At 40.6% G+C, this 25,263-nt stretch overlaps 2 protein-coding genes across 9 annotated transcripts in view; one reads left to right on the top strand and one right to left on the bottom strand.

The window, feature by feature from the left end:
• Nucleotides 1–8: 8 nt before the first annotated feature.
• Nucleotides 9–24,705, top strand: PIGF (phosphatidylinositol glycan anchor biosynthesis class F). 4 transcript variants are annotated; one of them, XM_068158893.1, is made up of 7 exons: nt 9–52; nt 435–685; nt 2,085–2,176; nt 3,058–3,174; nt 10,022–10,130; nt 21,068–21,201; nt 22,500–24,705. In XM_068158893.1, exons 2-6 carry the CDS (start codon nt 458–460, stop codon nt 21,179–21,181), a joined length of 660 nt encoding a protein of 219 aa, XP_068014994.1. In that variant the 5' UTR covers nt 9–52; nt 435–457; the 3' UTR covers nt 21,182–21,201; nt 22,500–24,705. The 4 variants fall into 4 exon arrangements, with proteins under 4 accessions (XP_068014994.1, XP_068014992.1, XP_068014995.1 ...); XM_068158891.1 differs by lacking the exons at nt 21,068–21,201; nt 22,500–24,705 and adding an exon at nt 10,350–11,662; XM_068158894.1 differs by lacking the exons at nt 21,068–21,201; nt 22,500–24,705 and adding an exon at nt 10,295–10,442.
• RHOQ (ras homolog family member Q) overlaps nt 2,882–25,263 on the bottom strand; it is a 46,424-nt gene continuing 24,042 nt past the window's right edge. Inside the window, exons 3-6 of one of the 5 annotated variants that reach the window (XM_068158899.1) lie at nt 23,296–23,460; nt 22,468–22,563; nt 21,803–21,872; nt 2,882–2,902 (exon numbers count right to left, since the gene is read on the bottom strand). In XM_068158899.1, coding sequence (XP_068015000.1) covers nt 21,813–21,872; nt 22,468–22,563; nt 23,296–23,460 — 321 coding nt within the window. In that variant the 3' untranslated portion in view covers nt 2,882–2,902; nt 21,803–21,812. Of the gene's footprint in view, nt 2,903–16,928; nt 21,762–21,802; nt 21,873–22,467; nt 22,564–23,295; nt 23,461–25,263 lie in introns of those variants that run through there. The other 4 variants (XM_068158898.1, XM_068158895.1, XM_068158897.1 and 1 more) reach the window with 4 other exon arrangements.

Here is a 25,263-nt window from a genome sequence, read left to right as displayed (position 1 = left end):
TTTCCGCTGCCGGGCGTCCCCGCGCGTGCCCCGAACTGGTAGCGACGCTTCCGTAAGTGACAGAGCAGCCCCCGCGGGACCTCGTCCCTCGCTGCTCGGGATAGGAGCTGCCGGGGGAGCAGTGAGGACGATCCCTGCCAAGGCGGCTGGGAAGGCCCGGGCGCGGAAGGGTCTGCGGCGGCTCCCTGTGTTAGGAAACGCGTTCGCTGGTGTGAGGGATGCCGATGCAGGGGCCGGCGTGAGACCTCATCTCTCCTGCTCCCACCCACCCACCCACCACCCCCCCGCTCCGCCATAGCCAGCGCTGCTGTGTCCCTGGGCTGGTGTTTTTTTAAATGAATGACATTTTTCTGCCCCAAAATAATCAGGAAAATCTTACCCTGCAGTGCTTGGTGCCGCGTTTGAGTAACAGGGCACGACTTGCTATCTTGCAGGTTGACAGTTAATAGTGAACACGATGAGTGGAGCAGAAGCAAGGAGACTCTTGACTGCCAACCTTCTTTGTGTTTTTTTGATTGTTCTGACTGCGGTTGTTCCAGCTTTCATCTGGGAAGGATTCACGGTTTTGGGAACACACCTCTCGTGGCTATGTATTTGTTCTGTTTGTATTAGTATCGTTAATATCCTCTTGCACTTAGTCCTTAAACCAAATCAGTCGCCTAAGAGAAGTTCATTTGCTCACAAGGTAAGATTCTTGTTCTTAAATTGATAGCGGACAGTACGGTGGGGAAGCAAATTCTTTTGCTGAAATAATCACTTGAGAAAGAAGGCAAGTTTTGGTGGTGAATTACTGTTTTCCATGAATAGAATGTAGTACTCTGTGAAATGAGGTCTCCGATATTGTTGTGATGTTAAACTTTCATGCCTATAAATAACCTGTTCAGGTGAGCAATTCTTTGCTTTTTTCCTATCAATATATTTTTTGTCCATAATCCCAGATGTTGATTTTCCAACAATTTGCATGGTGGCAGAAATCGAATGGGCACAGAACTTAAGTCATATTCCAGGCCTGACCTTTGGAGTTATGAAGAAACACTCTTTTCATGTCTGGTCATACGTTTTCAGTAACTTTAAAGGAAGATAAATTGGTTTTACAATTTAAGACATAAGAGGGAGACTAGCTTATTACAATTTAAACAGATCTGATAAATAAATAATTAAGAAAAACCAACAGGTGGAAAAGTATTGAAATGGTAACATTTCCTTGAAGAACAGTTCAAGAATATCAATTCTGGAGAATTTTTTTCAGTTACTGTTTGTAACAGAAACGTTAAAAGGTATGAATCCCAACAAAGTAGATTTGAACAGAGCTAATTTGGAACAGCACACAACTCGTTCAGAAGTAGAGGAATACACACCAGTGTTTTGAAGTCTGGTGGATAGTCTTGCACTCCCAGCTTGCTGGTTCAAACAAGATGTAGTGCCCTAAACATTTGAATAAGCATCCTTGAAAGCATCGTCCTTGTATGCAAAGATTCTGTGTAATTTTCCTGACCGAGGAGTGTGTGAAATACACAAAATCACTATGAAAAAGAAGCATTTTAACTATATGTGATTTTTTTTAAAAAAAACATTCAAGTGGAATTAGGGGTTTCCATAGATCTGATCAGAACAGACCTAACCAAAACTCTATCATCAAGTGGCAATGCTTTTATATGATACAGTGAGTACCCAGAAAGTGATTAAATTAATAAAAAATTGTATGTGTTTTTCAGAATAGAGACATTTCTCAAGTGGATTTAAAAGATAAGATGCCAAGTTTAAAATGTTTTTACTTCACATAATTTTAAGTATTGTATTTGATTCTGAATGTCTGGTTTTTTCATACTACATAGTTTCTTGCTTTTAAATATTTTTTTTCACCCTTTTATTGAAAGCACATAACACTCAGATATAAAAGAGAAATTTACCAAGAAATCATTCTGATAATTTTGGGGACAAAAACTGTTTTGAAATATGCTGTGCATTTATCATACTGTGCTGCCTCTGAAATTAAATACATTAAATACTTATAACATACAGACTACATGTTACTTGTGTTCTCTGTTGAAACATTGTTCTGATATTTTATTGCTCTTTTGTAGATCTCGAGATTTCTAAAATGCTGTATATACTTTTTCGTGTCTTGCATACTGTTTCACGTGATTATTGTTCTTTATGGAGCACCTCTCATAGAGTAAGTCAGAAGACCCTGTCTTTCGCTAAACATTTTAAGGGGCAGTTCTCCTTGCAAATACTGGTATAAGTACTTGTATATTTCTTAGTACATTGGAAGTTATGGGAAAAGCTCCTGGCTTGGGAAAGAAGGGTGTCTGGTTTGGGTTTTTCTGCATTTTGGTGGGTTTGAGGTTGTTGCTGTTGTCGTTTAGTGTGATGTTGTTTTGGTTCTGGACTTTCTTAGAAGCTGGCTCTTACAATTTCTGTATATTTGCAGATCTGTTTTCAAGACAGTTACAACTCCTTTTACTTTAATATTTACGTCAAACATGGGTACAAACATTTTTATAAGTTTCATTTAGTCATTTTCCCCATAAGAGTCTGAAATGGGCATCTTGAATATCTTTCATTGTTTTGATATTACTGTTTTAAGTTTTGGGGCTCAATTTAAAAGTTTGAAAAAGAAAAAAGGCATGAAGCCTAATTTCTGAGACACATCCTAGGTTACTGACTAGCAATGATATCTTGTAGTTTCATGGTTGCTTCCACAACATGATACTAGAAAAATAATGCAATATAGTAGTAAATATCCAGACATTCTTGAATTCAAAACTAATGTTTCATATGAGGTACATATGTTGGGTTCTTAAATCTCACAAGTACCAAGCATTTAAAGTACTTACTTCAATTCAGTCTTCAGATAGTAGGTAGACACCAGAATTCTTTCAAATTTTTCTTTACTATTCTAGAGGAAGAAGACAATACCTCTCATGAGGATTAAGAAAGCATGCGTGTTTTCATGAGTTGACTTAGAGCATTTTTGGGTTTTTTTGTGAGTATTGGGACTCTTAGAAAATTGGTAATTACATCACTTTATGTTGTGATATTCCTTCTTTCTAGGTCAGTGACTGAGACGTTTTTGTTTGCAGTTCTCCTGTCTACCTTTACTACTTTACAGTGCCTGTGTATGCTGGGACCAAACATACAAGCATGGATACGGGTGTTTAGTAAAAATGGGTAAGTTCTACACCGCGGTTTCTGATTTCATTCACAATGCAAATGGATAGAATTAGAATAGAATTAGAATAGAATTAGAATGGACCAGACCAGGTTGGACGAGACCTTCAAGATCATCGTGTCCAGCCTATCATCCAACACCACCTAATCAACTAAACCATGCAACCAAGCACCCTATCAAGTCTCCTCCTGAATACCTCCAATGATGGCGACTCCACCACCTCCTCAGGCAGCACATCTCAATGGGCAATCACTCTCTCTGTATAAAACTTCCTCCTAACCTCCAGCCTAAAATTCTCCTGGTGCAGCCTGAGACTCTGTCCTCTTGTTCTGGTGCTGGTTGCATGGGAGAAGAGACCAACCTCTGCCTGTCTACAACCCCCCTTAAGGTAGTTGTAGAGAGCAATAAGGTCACCCCTGAGCCTCCTCTTCTCCACGCTAAGCAACCCCAGCTCCCTCAGTCTCTCCTCTAGGGCTTGTGTTCCACGTCCCTCACCAACTTTGTGGCCCTTCTCTGGACACGCTCCAGCAAGTCAACATCCTTCCTAAACTGAGGGGCCCAGAACTGGACACAGTACTCGAGGCGCAGCCTAACCAGTGCAGTGTACAGGGGCAGAATGACCTCCCTGCTCCTGCTGGCCACACTGTTCCTGATGCAGGCCAGGATGCCACTGGCCCTCTTGGCTGCATGGGCACACTGCAGGCTCATGTTCAGCCCACCATCAACCACCAGCCCCAGGTCCCTCTCTGCCTGGCCGCCCTCCAGCCACTCTGATCCCAGCCCGTAGCACTGCATGAGGTTGCTGTGGCTGATGTGCAGAACCCAGCACTTGGATGTGTTTAATGTCATGCCCTTGGATTCTGCCTATCTGTCCAGTCTGTCGAGGTCCCTCTGCAAAGCCTTTCTACCCTCCAGCAGATCAACTCCTGTCCCCAGCTTGGTGTCATCAGCAAATTTACTGATGATGGACTCAATGTCCTCATCCAGATTATCAGTAAAGATGTTGAAGAGCACAGGGCCCAGCACTGATCCCTCGGCACACCACTACTGACTGGCTGCCAGCTGGATGTGGCACCATTCACCACCATTCTCTGGGCTCGGCCCTCCAGCCAGTTCCTAACCCATCGCAGTGTGCTCCCGTCTAAGCCATGGGCTGACAGCTTGGCCAGAAGTTTGCTATGGGGGACAGTGTCAAAGGCCTTGCCGAGGTCCAGGTAGACCACATCCACAGGCCTCCCCACATCCACCAGGTGGGTCACCTGATCATAGAAGGAGATCAGGTTGGTCAGGCAGGACCTAACCTTCCTAAATCCATGCTGGCTGGGCCTGATCCCTTGGCCATCCTGGAAGTGCTGTGTGATTGCACTCAAGATGACCTGTTCCATAATCTTGCCTGGCACTGAGGTCAAGCTGACAGGCCTATAATTCCCTGGCTCATCCAACCGGCCCTTCTTGTGGATGGGGACCACGTGGCCAGCTTCCAGTCCTCTGGGACCTCTCCAGTGAGCCAGGCCTGTTGAAAAATGATGGAGAGTGGCTTGGCCAGCTCATCTGCCAGCTCTCTCAGCACCCTAGGATGGTTCCCGTCTGGTCCCATGGACTTGTGGGGATCCAAGCGGCTGAGCAGAAAACCAACTACCCCATTCTGGAACAGAGGAAAACTATGCTGCTCCCTGGCTCCTTCTGCCAGCTCTGCAGGCCAGCTGTCTGGAAGACATTCTGTCCTGCTAGTAAAAATTGAGGTAAAGAAGGTGTTAAGTACCTCTGCCTTTTCCTCATCCTTTCTTACAATGTTCCCCTCCGTGTCCACCGAGGAGTGGAGGTTGTCCTTGCCCTTCCTCTTGCTATTAATGTATTTATAGAAGGACTTTTTTTGTCCTTCACAGCAGAGGCCAGTCTAAGCTCCAAATGTGCTTTTGCCTCCCTAATTTTCTTCCTACAAGACCTAGCAACATCCTTAAACATTCCATGGGTTGCCTCACCTTTCTTCCAAAGATGATACACCCTCTTTTTTTCCCTTGGTTCTTTTAGAAGGTCATTACCCATCCAGGCTGGCCGTCTGCCCTGGCGGCTCATCTTCCGGCACATTGGCACAGCCTGTTCCTGTGCCTTCAACAGTTCTTCCTTGAAGTAGGCCCAGCTCTCCTGGGACCCCTTTGTTTTTAAGGGCTGTTTCCCTAGGAACCTTCTAAGTTAGTTCCTTGAGTAACCTGAAGTCTGCCCTCCGGAAGTCCAGAGTGGAGGTATTCTTGCTACCCCTCTTAGCTTGACTGAGTACTGACAATTCAATTACTTCATGGTCACTGGCCCCTAAACATCCTCCGACCACCACATCACCCCCCTGCCCTTCCCTATTGGTGAAGAGGAGGTCAAGCATAGCCTTACCCCTGGTAGGCTCGTGCAGAACCTGGGATAAGAAGCTGTCCTTCATGCACTCAAAGAACCTCCTAGACTGCCTCCTCTCTGCTGTGTTGAGATCCCAACAGATATCAGGCAGGTTGAAGTCGCCCATGAGAACAAGGTCAGGCGATCTTGAGACAGCCTTAAGCTGCCTATAGAATGCTTCATCAACATCTTCATCCTGGTTGGGTGGTCTATAACAGACTCCAACCAGGATGTCTGCTCTGCTGGTCTTCCCTCTAATTTTCACCCACAAGCACTCAACCTGATCATCCCTGATCTCCAGCTCAGTGGCATCTAGTGCCTCCCTGATGTACAGGGCCACACCTTCACCCCTTCTTCCTCGCCTGTCACTCCTGAAGAGCCTGTAGCCATCAATTGCAGCAGAATAGAATAAACCATGATGGAAGAGACCTTTGAGATCATCGCGTCCAACCTGTCATCCAACCCACCTAATCAACTAAACCATGCAACCAAACACCCTATCAAGTCTCCTCCTAAACACTCCCAATCATGATGACTCCACCACTTCCCTGGATAGCCCATTCCAATGGGCAATCACTCTCTCTGTGTATAATTTCTTCCTAACCTCCAGCCTGAACCTCCCCTGGTGCAGCTTGAGACTGTGTCCTCTTGTTCTGGTGCTGGTTGCCTGGGAGAAGAGACCAACCCCCACCTGGCTACAACCTCCATTCATGGAGTTGTAGACAGCAAGAAGGTCTCCCCTGAGCTTCCTCTTCTCCACGCTAAGCAACCCCAACTCCCTCAGTCTCTCCTTATAGGCCTTGTGTTCCAAACCCCTCACCAACTTTGTTTAATGGAATGGAAGTTTCTGTAAAGAATAGAGAATTTCTTGAACTATGGGTGTTTATCACATTTGGATTTACAGGCTTATGAGAATATTCCTGGCAAAGGAATTTACTATTTATTTTGAAGATGTTGATTCAGAATTATTTTTTTTTTTTTTTTGCATGAATAGTGGCTGAGATCCCTGGGGCTTGAGAAGAGGAGACTGAGAGGGGATCTGATCAATGTGTGTAGATATCTGAGGGGTAGGTGTCAAGTGGATGGGGCCAAGCTCTTTTGGGTGGTACGCAATAATAATACAAGGAGCTATGGATACAAACTTGAACACAGGTTTCACCTCAGTGTGAGGAGAAACTTCTTTACAGTGAGAGTGATGGAGCACTGGAACAGGCTACCCGGGGAGGTTGTGGAGTCTCCTTCTCTGGAGACATTCAAAACCCATCTGGTTGCATTCCTGTATGGACTTCCCTTAGATGATCCTTCTTTTGGCAGGGAGGTTGGATTCAGTGATCTCTGGAGGTCCTTCCCAACCTTTAACATTCTGTGATGTTCAGAGTAAATCCACTTTATATGTGTTTGATGGAAGTAAAGGTTCAAATGCACATTTTGCTAATGTAAAATCATTATTCAGTCCATTATGATGACTGTCAAATAAAGGATCAGACCTGACGCGAAGCTGTACAAGGGGAATCTTGCATGTGATTCAATAATAGCTTCATAAACACATCTTTGATGTATGAATAACAAGCCAAACCAAATGCTATTTTGACAATATTTTTGACTTCCATGTGATGGTAAAAATTATACATAATTTACTGGGGCCTTTAGAAAGTAACCTTTACCCATGATCTTTTTCAGATTTCAAAGAAAGGTGTTTTCAGTGTCAGAGTTTTCAAGCATAATTTTTCAAGAGTATGTTTAAGTAAAAAGAGCCTTTTTATATCATTTTCACCTCTGTGACAGCCACAACATTAGCGTATATCAAAGATAACTAATTTTTTTGGAAGTACTCTTTCTCATCTGCCTTGTTTCACTCACTAACAGGATTGTTGAAAGGCTGGGATGCTGAAACATAAAGAAGCCCCATGTGTGCTTGAGATTTAATAAGTTATAAGCATTCACTTCCTTTTAACAATTCATAAGATTTAAGTCTCATTGCAAAAGAAAGTGAAAAGTTGTATAACACTCCTGACCTATGGAGTTAACTTTGGTTTAAATTTCTGCAGAGGAGGACAAAAGTAGACTTGTTAGAATAGCATAGAATTAACCATGTTGGAAGAGACCTTTGAGATCATCGAGTCCAACCCATCACCCAACACCATCTAATCAACTGGCACCAAGCACTCCATCCAGTCTCTTCCTAAACACCTCCAGGGATGGTGACTCCACCACCTCCCTGGGCAGCACATTCCAATGGCTAACCTCTCTGTGAAGGATTTTTTTTCCTAACATCCAGCCTAAACTTCCCCTGGTGCAGTTTGAGACTGTGTCCTCTTGTTCAGGTGCTGGTTGCCTGGGTGAAGAGACCAACCCCCACCTGGCTACCACCTTCCTTCAGGGAGTTGTAGACAGCAAGAAGGTCTCCCCTGAGCCGCCTCTTCTCCAGGCTAAGCAAGCACAGCTTCCTCAGCCTCCCCTCACAGGGCAGTGCTCCAGACCCCTCACCAGCCTTGTTGCCCCTCTCTGGACGTGTTCCAGCAACAAAATATTTTTCTTAAATTGAGAGGAACAAAAGATGTTAAATTGAAAGACTCTTAACTCATCTACACTTTCTGCAGAGCTTCTTTCTGGCTGTGCTCTTTAGAGCAAAGCAAATAATGTTTCTGTTACAGAGAAAGGGCTGAACCTTTCACAATGGGTGAGGTCAGTAAGTGCTCATCTACTAAACTTTTGAAATCAGTAGTGGTAGTAGGCTATAAACTGAAATCATCATCTATGAGACGATATGTGCCATGATTAGCAATGCAAGAGTTCTTCAGCATGCAGTATGTTTATCCTGCAGGCAGTGTACTTGAACTTGGAGGCAGAGTGTTTGAAGGGCTGTTACATGCAGGTTACATTTATTTGCAATGTTTCATTCAGTTGATGGAAATTTGCATTGGGATATTCACATAGTGGACTTTATTTTAAATTTGAAATTGTCTTAGTCAGAAAATACTAACAACCTGTCTACACAATACAGTAATTTGTGACTGTGCTTGTGCTTTTCTTTACAATCCCAGTGCTACCCTTTCACATCTGCTTCTCCCTGCTATGCAGACAGTATCATTGTGATATTTTCATCTGCTCAAGGTACTGTTGCAAGCTCAATAGTACTATTTCCAAGTAAAATAAAATGGCTTTTGCAGTAAGTATCTCAATGAAGAAAAATCTCCTGAATGTGTAGTACAGGATCACAGAATCACTTTGGCTGGAAAAGATCTTTAAGGTCATTGAATTCAACCATTTCCTAATTCCACCAAGTCTGGTGCTAAACCATGTCCCTTAGCAACAATACCTCTCTTTTAAACACCTCCAGGGTTGGTGATTCAGCCACCTCCCTGTGACCGTTTGAGGCTGTGCCTTTAAGAAAGGGACAGTGCTGGGACACTCTGGCTGAATATTTTGTAAACAAAGACAGGTCTAAATGAATTTTATTGGCAGATTGGTAGAATGCAGCTTTAAGTTTTTAGTGCAGCTGGAAATTTTTCTCAGTTTGTTCGTTCCTTTCCCTCTCCCTTCCAGCTTGCCTGCTTCTGGGCACCTAGCCAGAGCGACCTTGGGTAAAGATAAGAACTAATCCTGCATGAGGCCTACTAAAATAATTTTTCCTTAATAACTGCCTTTTTCTCTCTCTAACCCTTTTTGGGAAAAAAGGGAGGTAGGGGGGAGAGCGGGGTACAGCGGGGGAGCCCTCCTCTGTCCAGAGGAGGGAATTTCATTCCTGTATTCTTTTTTCTCCTCGCTGTATATTTCTGTACATATATTGTAAATACTGTATATACTGTGTGTATATACAACCTGCATTTTCACATTGCTTGTAAATATAGCATCCCTTTCACTTCTCCAACTGAGTTAGCTGTGTTTTTTTTTCCTCTTCGTGGGGGAGAGAAAGCTAAGCCTTCTCTCTCAACCCACTACACTCCCTGAAGAGCCTATTCCAGTGCTTGATAATCCTTTCAGTATGGAAGCTTCTTCCAGTACCCAATCTAATGTTCAGGTCAGGATACTCTTGACCTTTTCAGCCACCTGGGCACACTGCTGGCTCATATCCAGCTAGCTATTAATCAGCACCCCCAGGTATTTACTGGGCAGCTTTCCAGCCACTGTTCCCTACTTCTGTAGCATTGTATGGAGTGGTTGTAACCCGAGTGAAGGACCCAGCACTTGGCCTTGTTGAATCTTATACAGTTGGCCTCAACCCTTCCATCCAGCCTGTCCAGGTCCCTCAAAAAAAGAAAGACTGTGGTTATAGCAAAAATACGCACCTTACATTTTACATGTAATTCGTATCTTTTACGAGAAACCTCTACTGGTATTCATGAAATACATGGATTTTTGTATCTGTTTTTAGTCTCAAAAATCTTGGGAGAAACATCTAGTATTCTGACATGGTAGCTTCTGCTGCTGTTGAAATCTTGTATCACACTGTTTTTGCAGAGCTATGTCCATCTGGGAAAGCAGTCTACAGATTACTACTGTGTGCAGTATACTTGGGGCTTGGTTTGGAGCATTTCCTATTCCTCTTGACTGGGATCGACCATGGCAGGTTAGTCTGTACAGCCTTATAAGAAATACAATGGTTTTCTAGATGTGCATTCCTGTGCTGGGTTACACCCATCCTGGGGGAGGGCTGCGAGAGCCCTGCTTCCCCAGGGGACAAAAGAAACCTGATCCAGCTGAACAGAGAGGGACTTGCCTTCCCCCTCCCAGGAGGAGGGGTCCCCCAGGTCGAAGGTGGTCCATTCCACTTCCCCTTCCTGTCCAGCAAGAGTATAAAGAGGAAGACACTGCCGCCATTTGCTCTCTTTGCTCCTGCCTTGCCTGTTTGAAACCACCAGCAGCCGATGCTGGCCTCCTGGTTCTGCCACGTGGCCAGGCCTGGTCTTCTCCCTGCTGCATCCAGGCTTCTCTAAAGGACTGAAATCCACACACATCGAGAGAAATACAAGGCATCCAAGCTTGGTTTTGTACATTTTCCTATTCATCCTTATTCCTTACTCTTGTAAACCATTCCTGTTACTGCTATATATATATATATAGTTAAAAAATTTGCTTCTCCTACTTCCAAACCGACTCCAAATTATTTTTTGGTAGATTTGCCTCCTTTCCTTTTTTTTTCTACCCCCTCACCCACCCACCCACCCCTTTTTTTTTTTTCCTTTTCCCCTTTTCTTTCCCCTTTTTTCCTTATCAGGAAAAAGGAAGCAGGGGTGGGGAGGAATTCTTGGTTTGCTACCATCTGAGCTCTTAAAGTCCAGTTAAGGCTCAAACCACTATAATGCTACTCAAAATTGCTCTGGAGTTATATGTTGGCCTTACTTTTAACATCCTCCTACAGGGTTATACCAGCCATTTAAAATGAAATTTGCAGCATTTGTGTTTACAGTGTAAGAGGTAAAATGCCAAATTTTTACCTCCATGTTTTTAAATCGGCTCTTTCTTGTAGATTCGTGAGTGTTTGCTGCATGAAAATGTTATTATGAAATAGAGCTGTAAGTATTTTGATAAGAAGAAGATAGACAAGCAGAAGGAGAAATGTGCCATGATGATGGCTCCAAGTTTGTCTGCCTTCAGTCTAGTAGGTTTTTTTGTTTATGGATAGGGAAGGAAAGATGCTTTCCTACTGTTTTGGTTCCTCTCTGTCTTCCATAAAACCAGAATGCATTTAAAATGAATTTGCATTGATTAGTGGAAATGGTGTGGTCAAAGCACTGTTCTAAAAACTTGCCTTCTGATTTTGAAGGAAGGCAAGCATTAGTTCTGTAGTTTTATAATAAAAAAATGTGAAACTGGCATTGCAGATTTTGTCATTATAAATTCAAATGTCTGTGCTGTTGATTTTTTTTGTTGGCACAGAGAAATTATTCCATTAAACATAACTGAAGTCTGCATTTACTATAAGATGATGCCACTTTTTCCTGAAAGTCCTCAGTGGACATTTTCTTTCCCCAGGTTATCAAACTCATGCACTCTCAGCTGAACAGTATCTACCAGGCCTGTTCTTAAGCAGATGATTGGAAAGGTTTCTTTCAGAAACAGGCAACATTACTTTTCTCCCTGACACTGTTAAGAGACATTGTGGCTTGAGGCTGCAATGGAAATTGGTATTCCTCAAGTAACTAACAGCCTGTTCTCATGCCACCAGCCTTTCTTTACAACAGTGCAATGACATAGTAAAATTTCTATTAAAAAAGATGAGGGGTCTAGGTTAATACGTTTTTATAATCAGGTTTTCCTCCCCTAAAACATTTGGGTTAACTCTTGCAAGGCATTTTCACCATCGATCTCACATTAGGTATGTGTTGGCACTAGTTAATTGTTGATGAATATGAATGAAAGCAAAAATCAAGGGATTCATTGAAATGCAATCTCATGTCTCCTTACAAAGTCTTACTCACTTTCATGTTCCAGTGAGAGGCAAGCACTTTTTTCTTGCTCAGTTAAAATTTTTAATGGCATCTCACATCTGGCAGGTTTTGTTTTATTCCTGAAAATCTCAGACAAAACATATATAACCTATACTCAAGACATCTAAAATGGTATTATCTGACTCCTCAGCACAGCAAAGCATCTGCAGAAACCTCAGATACCATAAATTGTCACTAACTGTTTCTGGGCATGGATACTCCCCAGAGAATTCAGGCAGCAGGAAAAGCCTTGTCTGCATTTCCTTTTTACCATCTCCACCCTCATTTCTGACATACTCTGTCATTCTGGGTGTATATATCAGTATGTCATCCTCTGACATACTGATACCAAAGGTGGCTGTGGAGGGATTCTGGCTACCAATTTCTCCATTAAAGCACCCCTTCTGTGCTTAGATCCAGCGCATTTGCTGCAGTGTTCTGTAAGTTCCCCACAGTTATCCCCATCCCCGATGCTCCACCTTTTACATGGTAGGATTTACAATAGTGAAGTTTGGAGGAAGAAATCTTCCATTCCATTTTAAGTCTGAACTGCTTGATCATTATGTTTATCATCATGTGAGCAGTTCTGGAGCAACCATAGAGAAGCTTGCCTATCACTCCTGCAGGCTGCCAATTCGATGGGTTTTGAAAACAGCAGTTTTAAATGCTATTTTTTTTTAAGATCTTCTGTGTAAGGGGAAAAAGAAATGTAGTTTTTGAAGTAAAATTCTCAGCCAAGCAACACAGTGAAGCATCAAAATAGTAACAAATTTTCAAAACAGAAATGAATCTCTTTAAGGTAACTTGTTAGAGATCCTGTTACCAACTCATGTTTTCCATCACCTGCTGATAATTTCATGTTTATGTGAAAGTGATGTCTTAAGTACTGGTCACCAAGGCACAGAAGGAGGAATAGGAAAAACAAAAAACAACCAACCTAAAAAAATGTTCTGGTCAGCCGTTTGCAGTAGTTGCCCAAGAAACTTTCCCATTTCATTCAAGCTCCCCACTGAGTAGTATGGATTCACCTACACAGGTACTGAGTTGCATGTAGCAGCTCTGCATTGCTGTCTCAGAATTTTCAGAGCCAAGAGACATTTCTGTCTTCTTCAGAAGTTCACAGGGCACTAGCAACTAATCAGATTTTTACAAGAGTATTCCTATTGCTACCTGATGTCAGGTGACTAGAAAAACAGATCCTTTCACTGTAGCAATGAAAGAGGAGAGTGATTTTCTGTGTTATATTCAGCCTAAGGCAGGGGAAAGAAGAATGGCCCTCATAAAGAATTCTAGTGTTGTTGCAGGTCTGCTTAGTTTGGGAGGAAAATCTTTAGTGCAGATTGTCTGTCTCCTGAGTGACCGATCTACCCACTGCTGTACTGAATATAAGAAACACCTGTGCCTAATGCAGTTGCAGGAAGAGGTTCATTATTTAAACAAACAAAAAATCAAACCCCATAAAATAAAACCCAACCTCCAAACCTTCCCAAAAAAATGTGTTTTGTATAGGACCCAACCCAGCCTACACGAACACCTACAGACTTAAGTCCCAAACAAGGTCTGAAAAACAACTTGTAGATCTTAATGTAGGCTTAAACGTAGTCTTGGTCCATAGAAAAACAAATTGTTTCTAGGCAACCACATGAATAAACCATGAAGTTGTTATGCTTTTGAGACCAGCTTTTTCCTCATATTGGTCTAAGAGCTGAGAGCTTCAGGAATACCGTTTTGGATTTACCCTTCTCAGATCCAAAAAGGGACTCAAACAGAATAGCTTAGTCTTTGGACTCAAGGCCAGCTTTTGAGATTAAGTAAGTTTCATGAGTGATTGTTTACCATTTTGTATTTTAATCTTCTTGTTGTAAACAACTTTTTTTTTTTTATATAAACACACACACATATATATGTCTTCAGTTGAAATGGTTCTACTCTAGAACAGAAAATGTATTTTAAATCAAATTATATGAGAAATACTAACGTGGTATAATTTCAGAGAGCAATGTTAAGGCATTTAAGTCTGCTTGTTGCAAAGTGTGATATTTCTGTTGGTTGTGTTGTAACGATGTTATGGAAACAACTATATTTGTTCCTTTAGATTCAGGTAATTCATTATTTAAGTATTGTATACAAGGAGAATTGGATGAGTCATCCGTGTTAAGAAATACAATGTGATAAAGCAAACCAAATGGTTGCTGCTGCCTTTGTGCAGTATGTAGCTTTGAAATGTCAAAAGTTGACAAAAACATTTGACATCCAATACAACTGACCTCAGCCCATCAATTCAGCCTGTCCAGATCCCTCTGCAAAAGCCCTTCCTACCCTTAAGCAGTTCAACATTCCCTCACAATTTAAGTATCATCTGCAAACTTACTGAGAGTGCACTCAATCCCCTCATCCAGACCACTCATAAAGGATTTAAACAAGTCTGGCCCTAAAACTGAGGCTTGGAGAACACATGCAACCAGCCACCACATGGATTTAACTCCACCACCACTTTTCAGGCCTGGCCATCCAGCCAGTTTTTAACCTAATTATTTTTTATTAATCTATTCCCAAATCCTTAGCTGTTTGGTTTGGGACTACCATATTTTCCTGCAAACTTACAGAGGAAATGCAAAAGTATATGGTAGTCATCCCTTTACATCATGGTTGAGAGATATTAGTAGCAGCTGAGAGGTCACCTGATCAGAAAATTAGGTGTCAGTGTCTTGGGTATCTTAAACTAGAATTTGTTTTTACTTCACACTTACATGGAGTAAACTTGGTGGGAAATTCATCATTGTGAATTCCATGTGCTAGTGGCTAAAACCAAGATGCTAGTTTATTATGAATTAATAATTAACCAAAGAAAACACACTGGTTCTTTACATGTACCTTTTGTGACATGCAAGAAAACCAAGATAAATACTGATGTGTCAGAAAATCTTCACTTTATTTTCCATGTTTATCTTTGAAAAATATTGCATACAGGGGACACTCAGATTAGTGGACCTGTCTACATTTAAAAATAATTATAATGCAATTTTTAGTATACAATAACTTTTATGCTAAGTATTACTTAATAGGAACAGAATATTGTTTCAGGAAGAAAATAACATTAATTATCTGTGTAGTACTTCACAATGGAAATGGGGAATACATGAAGCAGTTCTGTTAGAAGTATAAAATATATTGCTGAAAATCAGTTGGTATCCTGACAATTCATTGTTTTTCATTCTTCTGTTGTTATTAAAGTAACTTTTTAATGTTATTTGGCCATGCCTATTGCCTCTCTGCTAGTTTTCAGAACAGTTGGTCAGGGAGATCTACTCTGTAGTTCCCGATGATAGGTCTGCAGAATTAAGCCTGTCCCACACAAAGGTGAAGATGGTTGCCTTACAGAAATGCAAGTTAGACCCTACAGTAATTACATTGCTGTATTAAATAATTTTTTAAATACCTTCCTCAAAAAAAAAAAATCTAGTGCAAGCTTTTAAAGACTTACTCTGCAGGATGTTTCAGTTTATTACAAGTGTCAGACTGGTAGACTAGTTTTGCCAGTGTTTTGAGATTACTATCTAATGGTTAAGCAATTTTAAAAGAGCTTGCAGTGCTTAATCATGCTAATTCAAATAAGGCTATTCTAGACATTATTGAAATGGAGTTCTACATCCAGTTCTAGTTGCCTCTGGCCCTTTGATGCACAGTGGGTTCATGAGTCACAGCCAGGACAGTTCTAGCAAAGAGAAAATTACTTTTTGTGTTACAGTTGCTGAGTCTTCAGATTGCCTATTTCAAGTTGATGGTATACTTTTAATAGCCATGTGATTAGGATCTTGGCTTCATATGTCACCTGAGAAGTGGAAATTCTAAACAAGGTTCTGTCATTTGGGTGTTAGTAGACACATTTGACACATTCTGTGCTCAGCCTGAGGTAATGTAATTGGAGAACAAGATGGTATAATTAAAGAGGAAAACCTTATCAGTGTGATTCATACGCAGTGGAATTAGCATTCCAGACACCCTGTTGTCATTGACAACAACTGAATTTTTGACATTTAAGTTCCTAAGTTTATTGAGTATTTGAATAACAGACTTTTAAAACACTTTCTTGCGTTTACTGTGTGCATCCCCAGCCATCCAACTGGAGTTTTGGGTTTTTTTGTAGCATAATTTTGATCTATAGTACTTGTTACTAAAGATAAAAAGTGGCTTATTAACAATATTCTGCCTGCAGTGTTTTCCTATCATTAGGTAAAAGTGAAGTTGATGTATTCCCAGTTTATGTGGGATACTGCAAGCATAAGAAGTAGTGCTGATCCAACTCGTTTTGAGTTGATTGTCATGTAATGTAGCCAATATAACCAGTATTAGCCTAGACACCTCCCAGACATCTGTAACCTGAAAAATAATCTGTAGAATCTTGTGTACAGTTCTTGGTGGTTATTCGAGAGGAAATAGGACTGTAAAGTTTCACACCACTTTTTTAGTCTTAACACAGCTCAGTTTCCTTCTTCCATTTGCTTTTGGATCCACTCGCTGCTGTGAAAGTTTTGTTGTAAAAGAAGTTGTCTTATGTAAGTAGAAGGGATAATATCCAGTTTTTGAGTTTTCTTTTTAAACAGAGGTAGAAGCTTATTCCACTTCACTGTGGTTATCGTTTATTTAATGTTACCTTAATGTAGATGTTGATGGTGGTGAGATCAAAGGTGCTTAAGCTTGCTTTAGCTTCAGAAATCAAACCCAGCTTCTACTAACAAATGCCAGCATGAAAAAACAAAACCTCACACTTTATTCTCCTCAGCATGTGCTTGTCAGCACATATATTCTGTACAATGTGTTAAGACATTTTTAGTTAACATGTGCATGCAACCAAAATAGACTGAAGGCATGTACTGAAATTTTTCATGCAGTACAGACTTAACAGTCAGGAATTTAAGGCATGTTAGAAGCAGAAAGTAATTGTGCTCATTTATTCAGGTTTAAGATGAAACAAAACATATTACATAGCTTTCTATTTGACAGTCAGAAATTAATCCTTTGAAATAGTAAGCATACAAAAAAACCTGAGTTTAGGAATAGAAGAAAACACTCATCTAGAGAATGGGATTACTAAGAAGGGGGTAGGGGGGAAGCAAGTACAGTAGATGGACCCACTCTATTTGCATTTGTATAATTAAAGTTCCACCAGTCCACTGCTTACTTTATAGTATTTTTTAAAACTACTAGGTGTTGCTGCTCTGGCCTGTAAGAATATGGGCTTAGTGTCCTTATCAATGTCTATGTAATTCCCATTGCATGGGATGCAAGTTAGAGATCTGTAATAGATGCAGCCAGAATTCTGGTTTAACTACCTACATGCATAGTACAACAGAGCTAGATACCTTTCTGGGATCCTGCAACATGCTCTGCTTTTCCATGCAATATGCTAAGAATCCTCACATAAGTTCTTAAGTGTTCTCCAGAGTGCTGAGGAAACTAGCTTGTTTGTGTCATGACAGGTTGGCAAGTCCTATTTTGAGTCTTTTTTCTTAAAATGAGATCTAACGTATACTAGAAACCTTGCAGTTCTGCAGTGTCTATGCAGATATCCCAAAGAAATCTCTGCAAAGTCCTATCACTGCTGCCAGATTAAAAGGCAAGAGAGAAAATGTATAAACAAATCACCAAAGTCAGGATTGTTTTGTATTATACACTGGCTCATGCTCTGTCCTTTAAAATGCTGTTTTTGTGCTTGTTAAGCATGTAAGTGGAGTTCTGCTTGTGTCAAGCTGTTCAGATTCCCAGTGCTCGTGCACAAGTGTTAAAATTGCCCCTTTCCCCATGCATTTGCTATGTAAACTGACTCTATTAGGCTGTGAGGATGGTAGCTGATGCTTTCTAGCTGCTGAATAGGCAAGGCATTTTGTGATGTTTCCTGAACTGTCCTGTCTCGTATGCTCCTCACACTTTTCTCTCCAGATCAACCTTCTTTCCCCTCAATAAATTGCAGTTAGCCAATTAGGCAATGTTGCCTAACTTCATATTCCCCTGCTACTGACCTAGCCTAGGCATGACATCAGTACTGGAGTAGGGTATGTCAGCTTCCTCACAGCAGAAGGGGGCATAAAGTAGGAAAAAATAATCAGAATAGTTCTCGGGGAATGAGAGGGGTGTGTTCCAAGTTGCATACTTTTGAACAGAATGGAGTGTCTTGCAACAGGCAGACACATACTAGGTGCTTGGTTTTTTACCACATAGAGGCACTTAGTACTAAGTCAGGGAAGCTGAATCAAGTTTTAGAGATAATATGAAAGACAGGGCAAAATCAGACTAATCAAGTAAGCCAAATGAACTTCTTAAGGTCCAGCAGAAAGTGATTTGGTCTCAGAAAAATGAGGCCAGCTGCTAATGCAAAATAAAGCAACCCACTTTCATAGACAGACAAAAAGCATGTGCAGGGTCTGTTATTTTAGTTCAGCTGATGTGCTTAAGAGCTACATTTCAATCTGTCTTCAGTAACTTGCCACTTTAAATATACCCACAGGTGCAGCTAGATATGGCTTCAAGGCCAGCAGTCAAGAATAAAAGATGCAAAAGAAGCATCATTATCTGTTAGGGTTTTTTTGCCTTGCCTTGAGGATTAGAGAAAATAGTGTAAGGATAGCAATGCTCCTAAGTCCAAGTTTTTAACTCCCGTGCTTTGGGAATTTTTAGGACAACCAAACTGCCTTCAGAACTACTTTGGGCTATCTGACCAACATGAGTACCTGGCCTAGTACCCTTCTGTTCTGTGACACTAGAAGGGATGAGGTGGACTGTTTTTCCTGTCCCATTCATAGACAGTGAGGCATTATTTTATGGTTTCTTCTCTTTGTCCCCTACTCTGACAGATGCTATTGGTGAGGGTTGGATTTCAGAAGTCAGAGATTTGTGTTAAGCAGGAAAGCCTGAAACTTCTGCAAGGTAACACTGATTTTTAAAGCAAAGCAAAAATTGAATGCTTGAGAAGACAAACAGAGGTATAATTACTATTAAAAGTTACATAACTATTTGGGGAAAAAAACATGTTGCAGTTCAGTCAGGGAAAAGAAGCTACCACAGTCACCAGAGATCCTTTTAATCATACCAAAGATTACTCACTATACACAGAATGCTAAAAGATACAGTCAGTGTGGCATCAGGGATATTGTCTCCAAAGGGAACAGAAAAATTCCAAGTTCAACATCTACCTACACTTCTGGAAACCATATAGGTTTCCAGATTCACCTAATGTAGGTAAAATGTAACAAAGGATCACACAATAGAATTTGATGTAAAAGGCCACTGAGTATGAAGCCTCTGCCCATACTTTTGTTCATACTGGAGTGTTAATTCACTTCATCAGGGGGTAAGAAAGTATGACTCCTATTCCAACCAAACATTACTGAGTGAGCAGCAGGGGCTGCAGGGACTTTGTACTTTGTAACATGTAATATGCATAATGTTAGAAATAACTTAATTACATTTAATTTAAAAGTTGAAAAGATCCACCTGAAGTGTAAGTTTAGCCAAGGCCACAAACTCATGTGAGTTTTAAATACACATATTATCTTACCGTGCCAAAGGATCTCAAGGCTCTTTATGTAAGATCGACAATACTACTGTTCAGTGAATGAAAACAAGCAAGTCTTTGGTTTGAGAGGCAGCAGCAAAAATATTCAGCAACAAAATCAAGTAGAAGAGACAGAATGGAAATGGAAGAATGAGACAAGGTCAGTAAAGAGTACCTAAGGCACCTTGTTTATAGTCATCTTTGCTACACTCCTTAAGACCTCCAAATCATGTATAAAACTGCAAATGCTAAGGAATGTGAAGATGAAACAGCAGAGGACAAAATACATGACTCTTATTCTTACCTAAAATTCCCATGATCAAAGGATGTGAATATTTTTCCAAGTAATAATGCAGAGAAGAATCAGAGCTAGGAAAACTAAGGAAAAGACAAACCAGTACCATTAAGTTAATTTGCTATGATTGAATTGCAAGTCAAAATGAAGTAGAAAAGAAGTCTGGACACTGAGATATCTAGTGCATTTCTCAGTCTCAAGTACTATAGAAGGTGGAAACACCCCTCTTAATTTAACAACTTAAAAAAGAGAGTGCAAGTCACTATTTGCTTAGGGAATGTGCACTATACAGCAGGAAGTGCAAAACTGTCATTGCCAATAAAATATGCAAAGGAGAAGTGGGATGGGAATTCAGTTTATTCTACAATAAATATCTTAATCATCAACTTAGCTGAGACTTTCATCAAATGCAGAATGTAGCTGACTGATAATAAAAGCTGTATCTGAAAGCAGTCCAGGGAAGTTTCATTTGGCCACTCCTCCCTGCAAATCAATGTCAATTTAAAAAGAAAAAGGGTTGGAGGGAGAATCCCATTACTTCTTTGCCTCAATTCTAGATAGTTTGTGAAAGTGGGTCAGCTGTATTGAGTCAGTTCTCTGTTCCTTATACTAGGAAACAGAGCTTGTAATTAAAGCTTTCTTTAACTTAGGTGGCTTACTATGTGTTTACTGAACTGGGTCCAAGATGCTGTCACTTTCCAAATTCATGTTCCCTCCCTAGTGCCAGCCAGGGGGAAATTGATGCCTCTGCCTGCTTTTCAAACCAAAATAAAAAAAGAAAACCTCTCTGTCCATCTCCATCTCTGGCCTTAGATGAATTCAGTTCATTTATGCACACTTCTAAAAGTTTGAGTGCCGTAAGAGATTGGAAGGCTACATCACCAAGAAATCTGTACGCTTCCAAATGAAGTCAAGTTAGCTGAACACTTCAGGGGATAGAAATACTTGCAAGATTTTTCAGATAGCTTGGGGGAATACTGAACTGAAGTCTGCAATGGCTGGAAGACTGGTTACATTGTAATGCTTATCAACTGAAAACTACAACAGCATCCATGAAGGTGACTGTTACACTTTGGGCATTTTTGGGAAAGCACATCAACCTTTAAAATAGACTAAGAGTGTACTGTCTTTCAGTACCTAAGGTACACTGAGGATTTGTGCTCATGAAGTACAAAATAACCATGGACGTTCTCCTCATTGCCTGCTTCTACCTTATGTTCTCCCTTCAGGTATGGCCCATTTCCTGTTCCCTCGGAGCTACCTTTGGCTATGCAGCTGGTCTGATTCTTGCACCTCTCTGGATACACTGGAACCAGAAGCAGCTTACATACAAAAGCAGATAACTGGAGCAAAGAGAAACAAGGTATTTCATTGTGCAGATTCCATACACACTGTGCAAAAGTTGGGGGGGGTTATATATATATAAATATAGTGAAAGCAGAAGATACTCAATTTAGAGTATTTCAGGCCAAGCAGCTCCACTCAATAAAATCACATAGATGCTATTTCAGCACGGTGCAGTTTTTGCTTCCTCTAAACTGTGTAACCCTGAGAGAGTGTACCTTCCAGTCTAAATAGAATATTTGTAACAGATGTGGTGACTTATCACAAGTTGAGTTCGATGTTATTCCTCTGGATTTCACTGGTTAAAGAAGGCAGAGCCATAGTTTTAGCTTTCAGACCTCTAACAAGTCCACTGCGTACTTGATGCATTGTATTTAAATTCAGTAGAATTTCACAGTAAGCCTGGCCATTGTTAAATGTCTCTCATGTGATCAAACAGCAGTTTATGCATCTTGAGCCTATTCTCTTCTTAACTGTATGTTTCTTTGGAGTTAGAATGGCTATAATAGCTTCATCAAAAACGGTCTTCAGTCCTTTCTGTGTTAAAGCTGAACACTCCACATAGCAGTAGGCTTCTATCTGTCAAGAAAATAAGTAAATTCAGCAGCAGTATACTTTACCTGTTCAGTTCTATCTGTGCACTTCTGCACTTCTTTTTTCTATAGTGACATCGAAACATATGGCTGTGATCTAGAAAAGATGCATGTGCATAGAGAAAAGATTTGTCTTTGGACAAAGATCTAGAATGTATTGGAGTTGATTTGGTTTACAAAGGAAGCGTATTAAATAAGCTCTGTGGATTTGCAGTGGGGTCTTAAGGTATTTTTTATAATTAAACAGCAAAAAAGAATTACAGAATTACATGACCAACTTACATTTCAAAAATAAAACTCTCTAAATAAGTGTCCTGATAAGCACTATCCTTGCAATGTATCCAAATGGTAGGGAAGCATCACCAAGTAATTTCATAAAGTTGTTTCCAACATTTTACTTGAACAGGAGAGCTCCCTTCCAACCTCAACCTCTCTGTGTCTTAAATTCTCTGACTACTTCTTATGTAGATTTTATGAGTGTACACAGAAAGTTAGAACTTGACTAGCAGGGAGGTGCTATTACACAGCTCTGCTTGTTCACTGTATTCAATAATGTAAGTAAACATTGTTACTAAGGTTTCATACTTTGAAAAAATGAGCAAGTTGTAAAGGAAGAAAAAGTCAACTGTCAATGTTTTGGGATTTTTTTTGCTTCTTTGTTACTTGGTTGCATTTAGGGGTATCCAGTTTACCTCTTTTGCTAATTTCTGTCCTTGCTCCACAGATATGGGCTTCTCTTTCATGTCATTCAGTCTTGCCAGAGTTTTTGGGTCATCACGAAGATCAATCTAGCAAGAAAGATCGCAGTCATGTTGGAATACTTTTTCTAAACAAAACAGGTTATGATGCCCTCTTTATAAAGCAGAACTATTTATTTAATGAAGTGTTACATATATAAAAATGGAGTCATGTTGTGATTCAGTCCAAGGACCCTTTCCAATCTAAAAGCCCTGTAAATTTAAGATGTGAACTACTACCTTTAATCCAGAGGGAACAAATGTTTATTCTGTACATCACCTCTTATTAGGTGTGATCATCTTGGAATACCAGAATGTGTATCCAGCAGTGGCAGAAAAGATTAACCAGTATGTGGGCCATTTGTTACTGAAGCCCAATCCTCTGCCCATGAGAAGCAAGAGGAAGATGTCTTACTTCTCCCCTTGCTTCTTTGGTCATATGCAATAGTGGCTGAAGCAACAGTTGTGGACTCAAGTAATTCCAGTAACATGGATACAAACAGACTATTTTCTTCCATAAATCCCATGACTTCATAGAAAGTCGCACAGAGAGATGCAGCAAGTCTTGCTACTCTTTACAATCCATGTGTTTTAACAAAGTGGGAGATAGTGTATTAGAGAACAACACAGATCTGTTTTTTTCTGCCAATTGCTGGGGTTGTTTCTTCAAAACCAGAAGGAGCTGCTGCTCAGGTCCTGTTGGGCCTGAATTTCCAGACCAAAAAAATGGCACCATACAATCATCTGAATTGTTTAAATAAAGTAGAACGGAACCAGATGTACCTGTGTTCCTACTAGTAAAAAGGGAACATTAGGTGCATATTCCTTCAACTCCGGTACCCACTCTTCCTTCACATTTTGAAATGAAGCAGGGTTCACCACTGAGAAGCAGATAAGGAAGACATCGGTCATAGGATAAGATAAAGGTCTCAGACGATCATAGTCTTCCTGAGAAAGAAAAATTCTGTTATCTGCAATATGAAATTGATGGTTCTCTTTTGTTAACAGTTATAATCAGAAAATACAGTAATATCTCAGGAATTTTGTTGCAGCAAACTTTATGAATGTCCAGGTTAGTTAGTGAGGCAGCTGGAGCACAATCTGCATCTGTGTGTAACTATATGTGAATATAAGTACTTTGAAGTCTGTTATTACTGATAGAAGCTTACTTCTGTATGACAATATACAGAAGACTGTACTATAAAAGGTTTACACATTAAAAAAAAAGTGCAAAATGCTTCTGGTTCAAACATCCTTACAGAGCAAAGGTTAGCATTTGTTTGACCAAAAAGAAAGACACAGTTGTGACTGCTACAGAGCCACCCAGGTTATACAAGCTAGGCTAGATTAAGGCACTTTAATGTTCTCTTTTGGATCACATGTAGGGGTGATATTTAAGGGCCTCTTTAGAACTTCCTTTCCATCTGTTAGAAACCTTTCTGCTAGTGATCAGGGCAGGGACCTTTTTTGCCCAGGTTCTGCTTTCTGTAACTAAGCTCAGAAAAGCGGGGAGAAGGAACAGAAATTGAGGATCAAGAACACTATCAGGGGAACACTAATGCCCTTTGGAGGCAGACGTTAGTGTGAAAAGATTACAGTTTGGGTCATTTAGAGGCACCACTCCTCCCTTCAGAGCATACAACATCGTAGCAACAAAGGTACCTAGGCACACTGTCCTTACTGGAAAACAGGAGCTCTCTCTAGCATGAGACAAAGTGGATTCTGACATTTTTTAGCTAAGAGCAGGAGGACACATGCCCCAGCCTCTCTGCAAGGTTTCCTTAGGTCCATGGTAGTGAACCAGTGCCTTACCATTTCCACCTCAGGCTTTTTAGTTTTGGGGGGGAGGGGGGGGGGACGCGGAGGTTGGCTTCTGTGTGTTTTTTCCCACATATAACTAAGACTGATCTCAAGCACTGCAGAGACAATGAAGAATGCTGGGCTTATGCATTCCCTTCCACAATAAACACAAATTTATTATGGCTGCTGCAGCATCCTCCGTTTCCCCTCTGGAAGCTACCCATCATAATTAAATCTCACAAATATTGGAACAATTTCATTAAATGTAGAATGTAATTCAACTCCATGTTTGAAATGAGCCAGAAAATTAACTTTTTGTTTCCTTGGCAACTGTCACATTACCAGATTATTAACCTAGCATTGCACCCTCAAAAAAAAAAAAAAAAAAAACAACACATTCATTGATTATTAGGTTTTAAAGATGGTGTCACTAGAATTTCAGAAAACATGTGAGAGCTTCCTCAGAACAGTTTCTGTTAGACCAATCTTTTCATTTTAAGTCAGTATTTAAGGAGAGACTGGATGAGACACTTGGTGCCATGGTTTAGTTGATTAGGTGGTGTTGGGTGATAGGTTGGACTCGATGATCTTAAAGGTCTTTTCCAACCTGCTTAATTCTATTCTACTTCTATTCTATTCTCATAGCTATGGGGAGAGGGCCACCGTGGAGAATATACAAACACTGGAGCAATTTCTGCACTAGCAAGGAGGTGACCATTGGCCAGTACTCTTCAGTGTCTATTTACTCAATATTCTGATTTGTAATCATAGAATCTGTATTCTCGTGTGCTATTTTGATTATACACTCTACTGCCAGTCTTGTATATACTCTATAAATTTGTCAAGAAGCTAGCTAGAGCACGCTTAGCTGTAAACATAAGCTCACAGTTTCACAGCCTTGATAACTGATGCTGCTGTGAAACTGCAATATTTGACAGGCCTTCTTGAAGA

Source organism: Melanerpes formicivorus, unplaced genomic scaffold (genome assembly GCF_026170545.1).
Source record: "Melanerpes formicivorus ecotype bairdi unplaced genomic scaffold, bMelFor1.0.p_v2 SCAF_43, whole genome shotgun sequence".
NCBI lineage: Eukaryota > Metazoa > Chordata > Aves > Piciformes > Picidae > Melanerpes > Melanerpes formicivorus.
The sequence above is the reverse complement of the archived record's forward strand: the minus strand, read 5'-3'. Positions and strand labels throughout refer to the sequence as shown.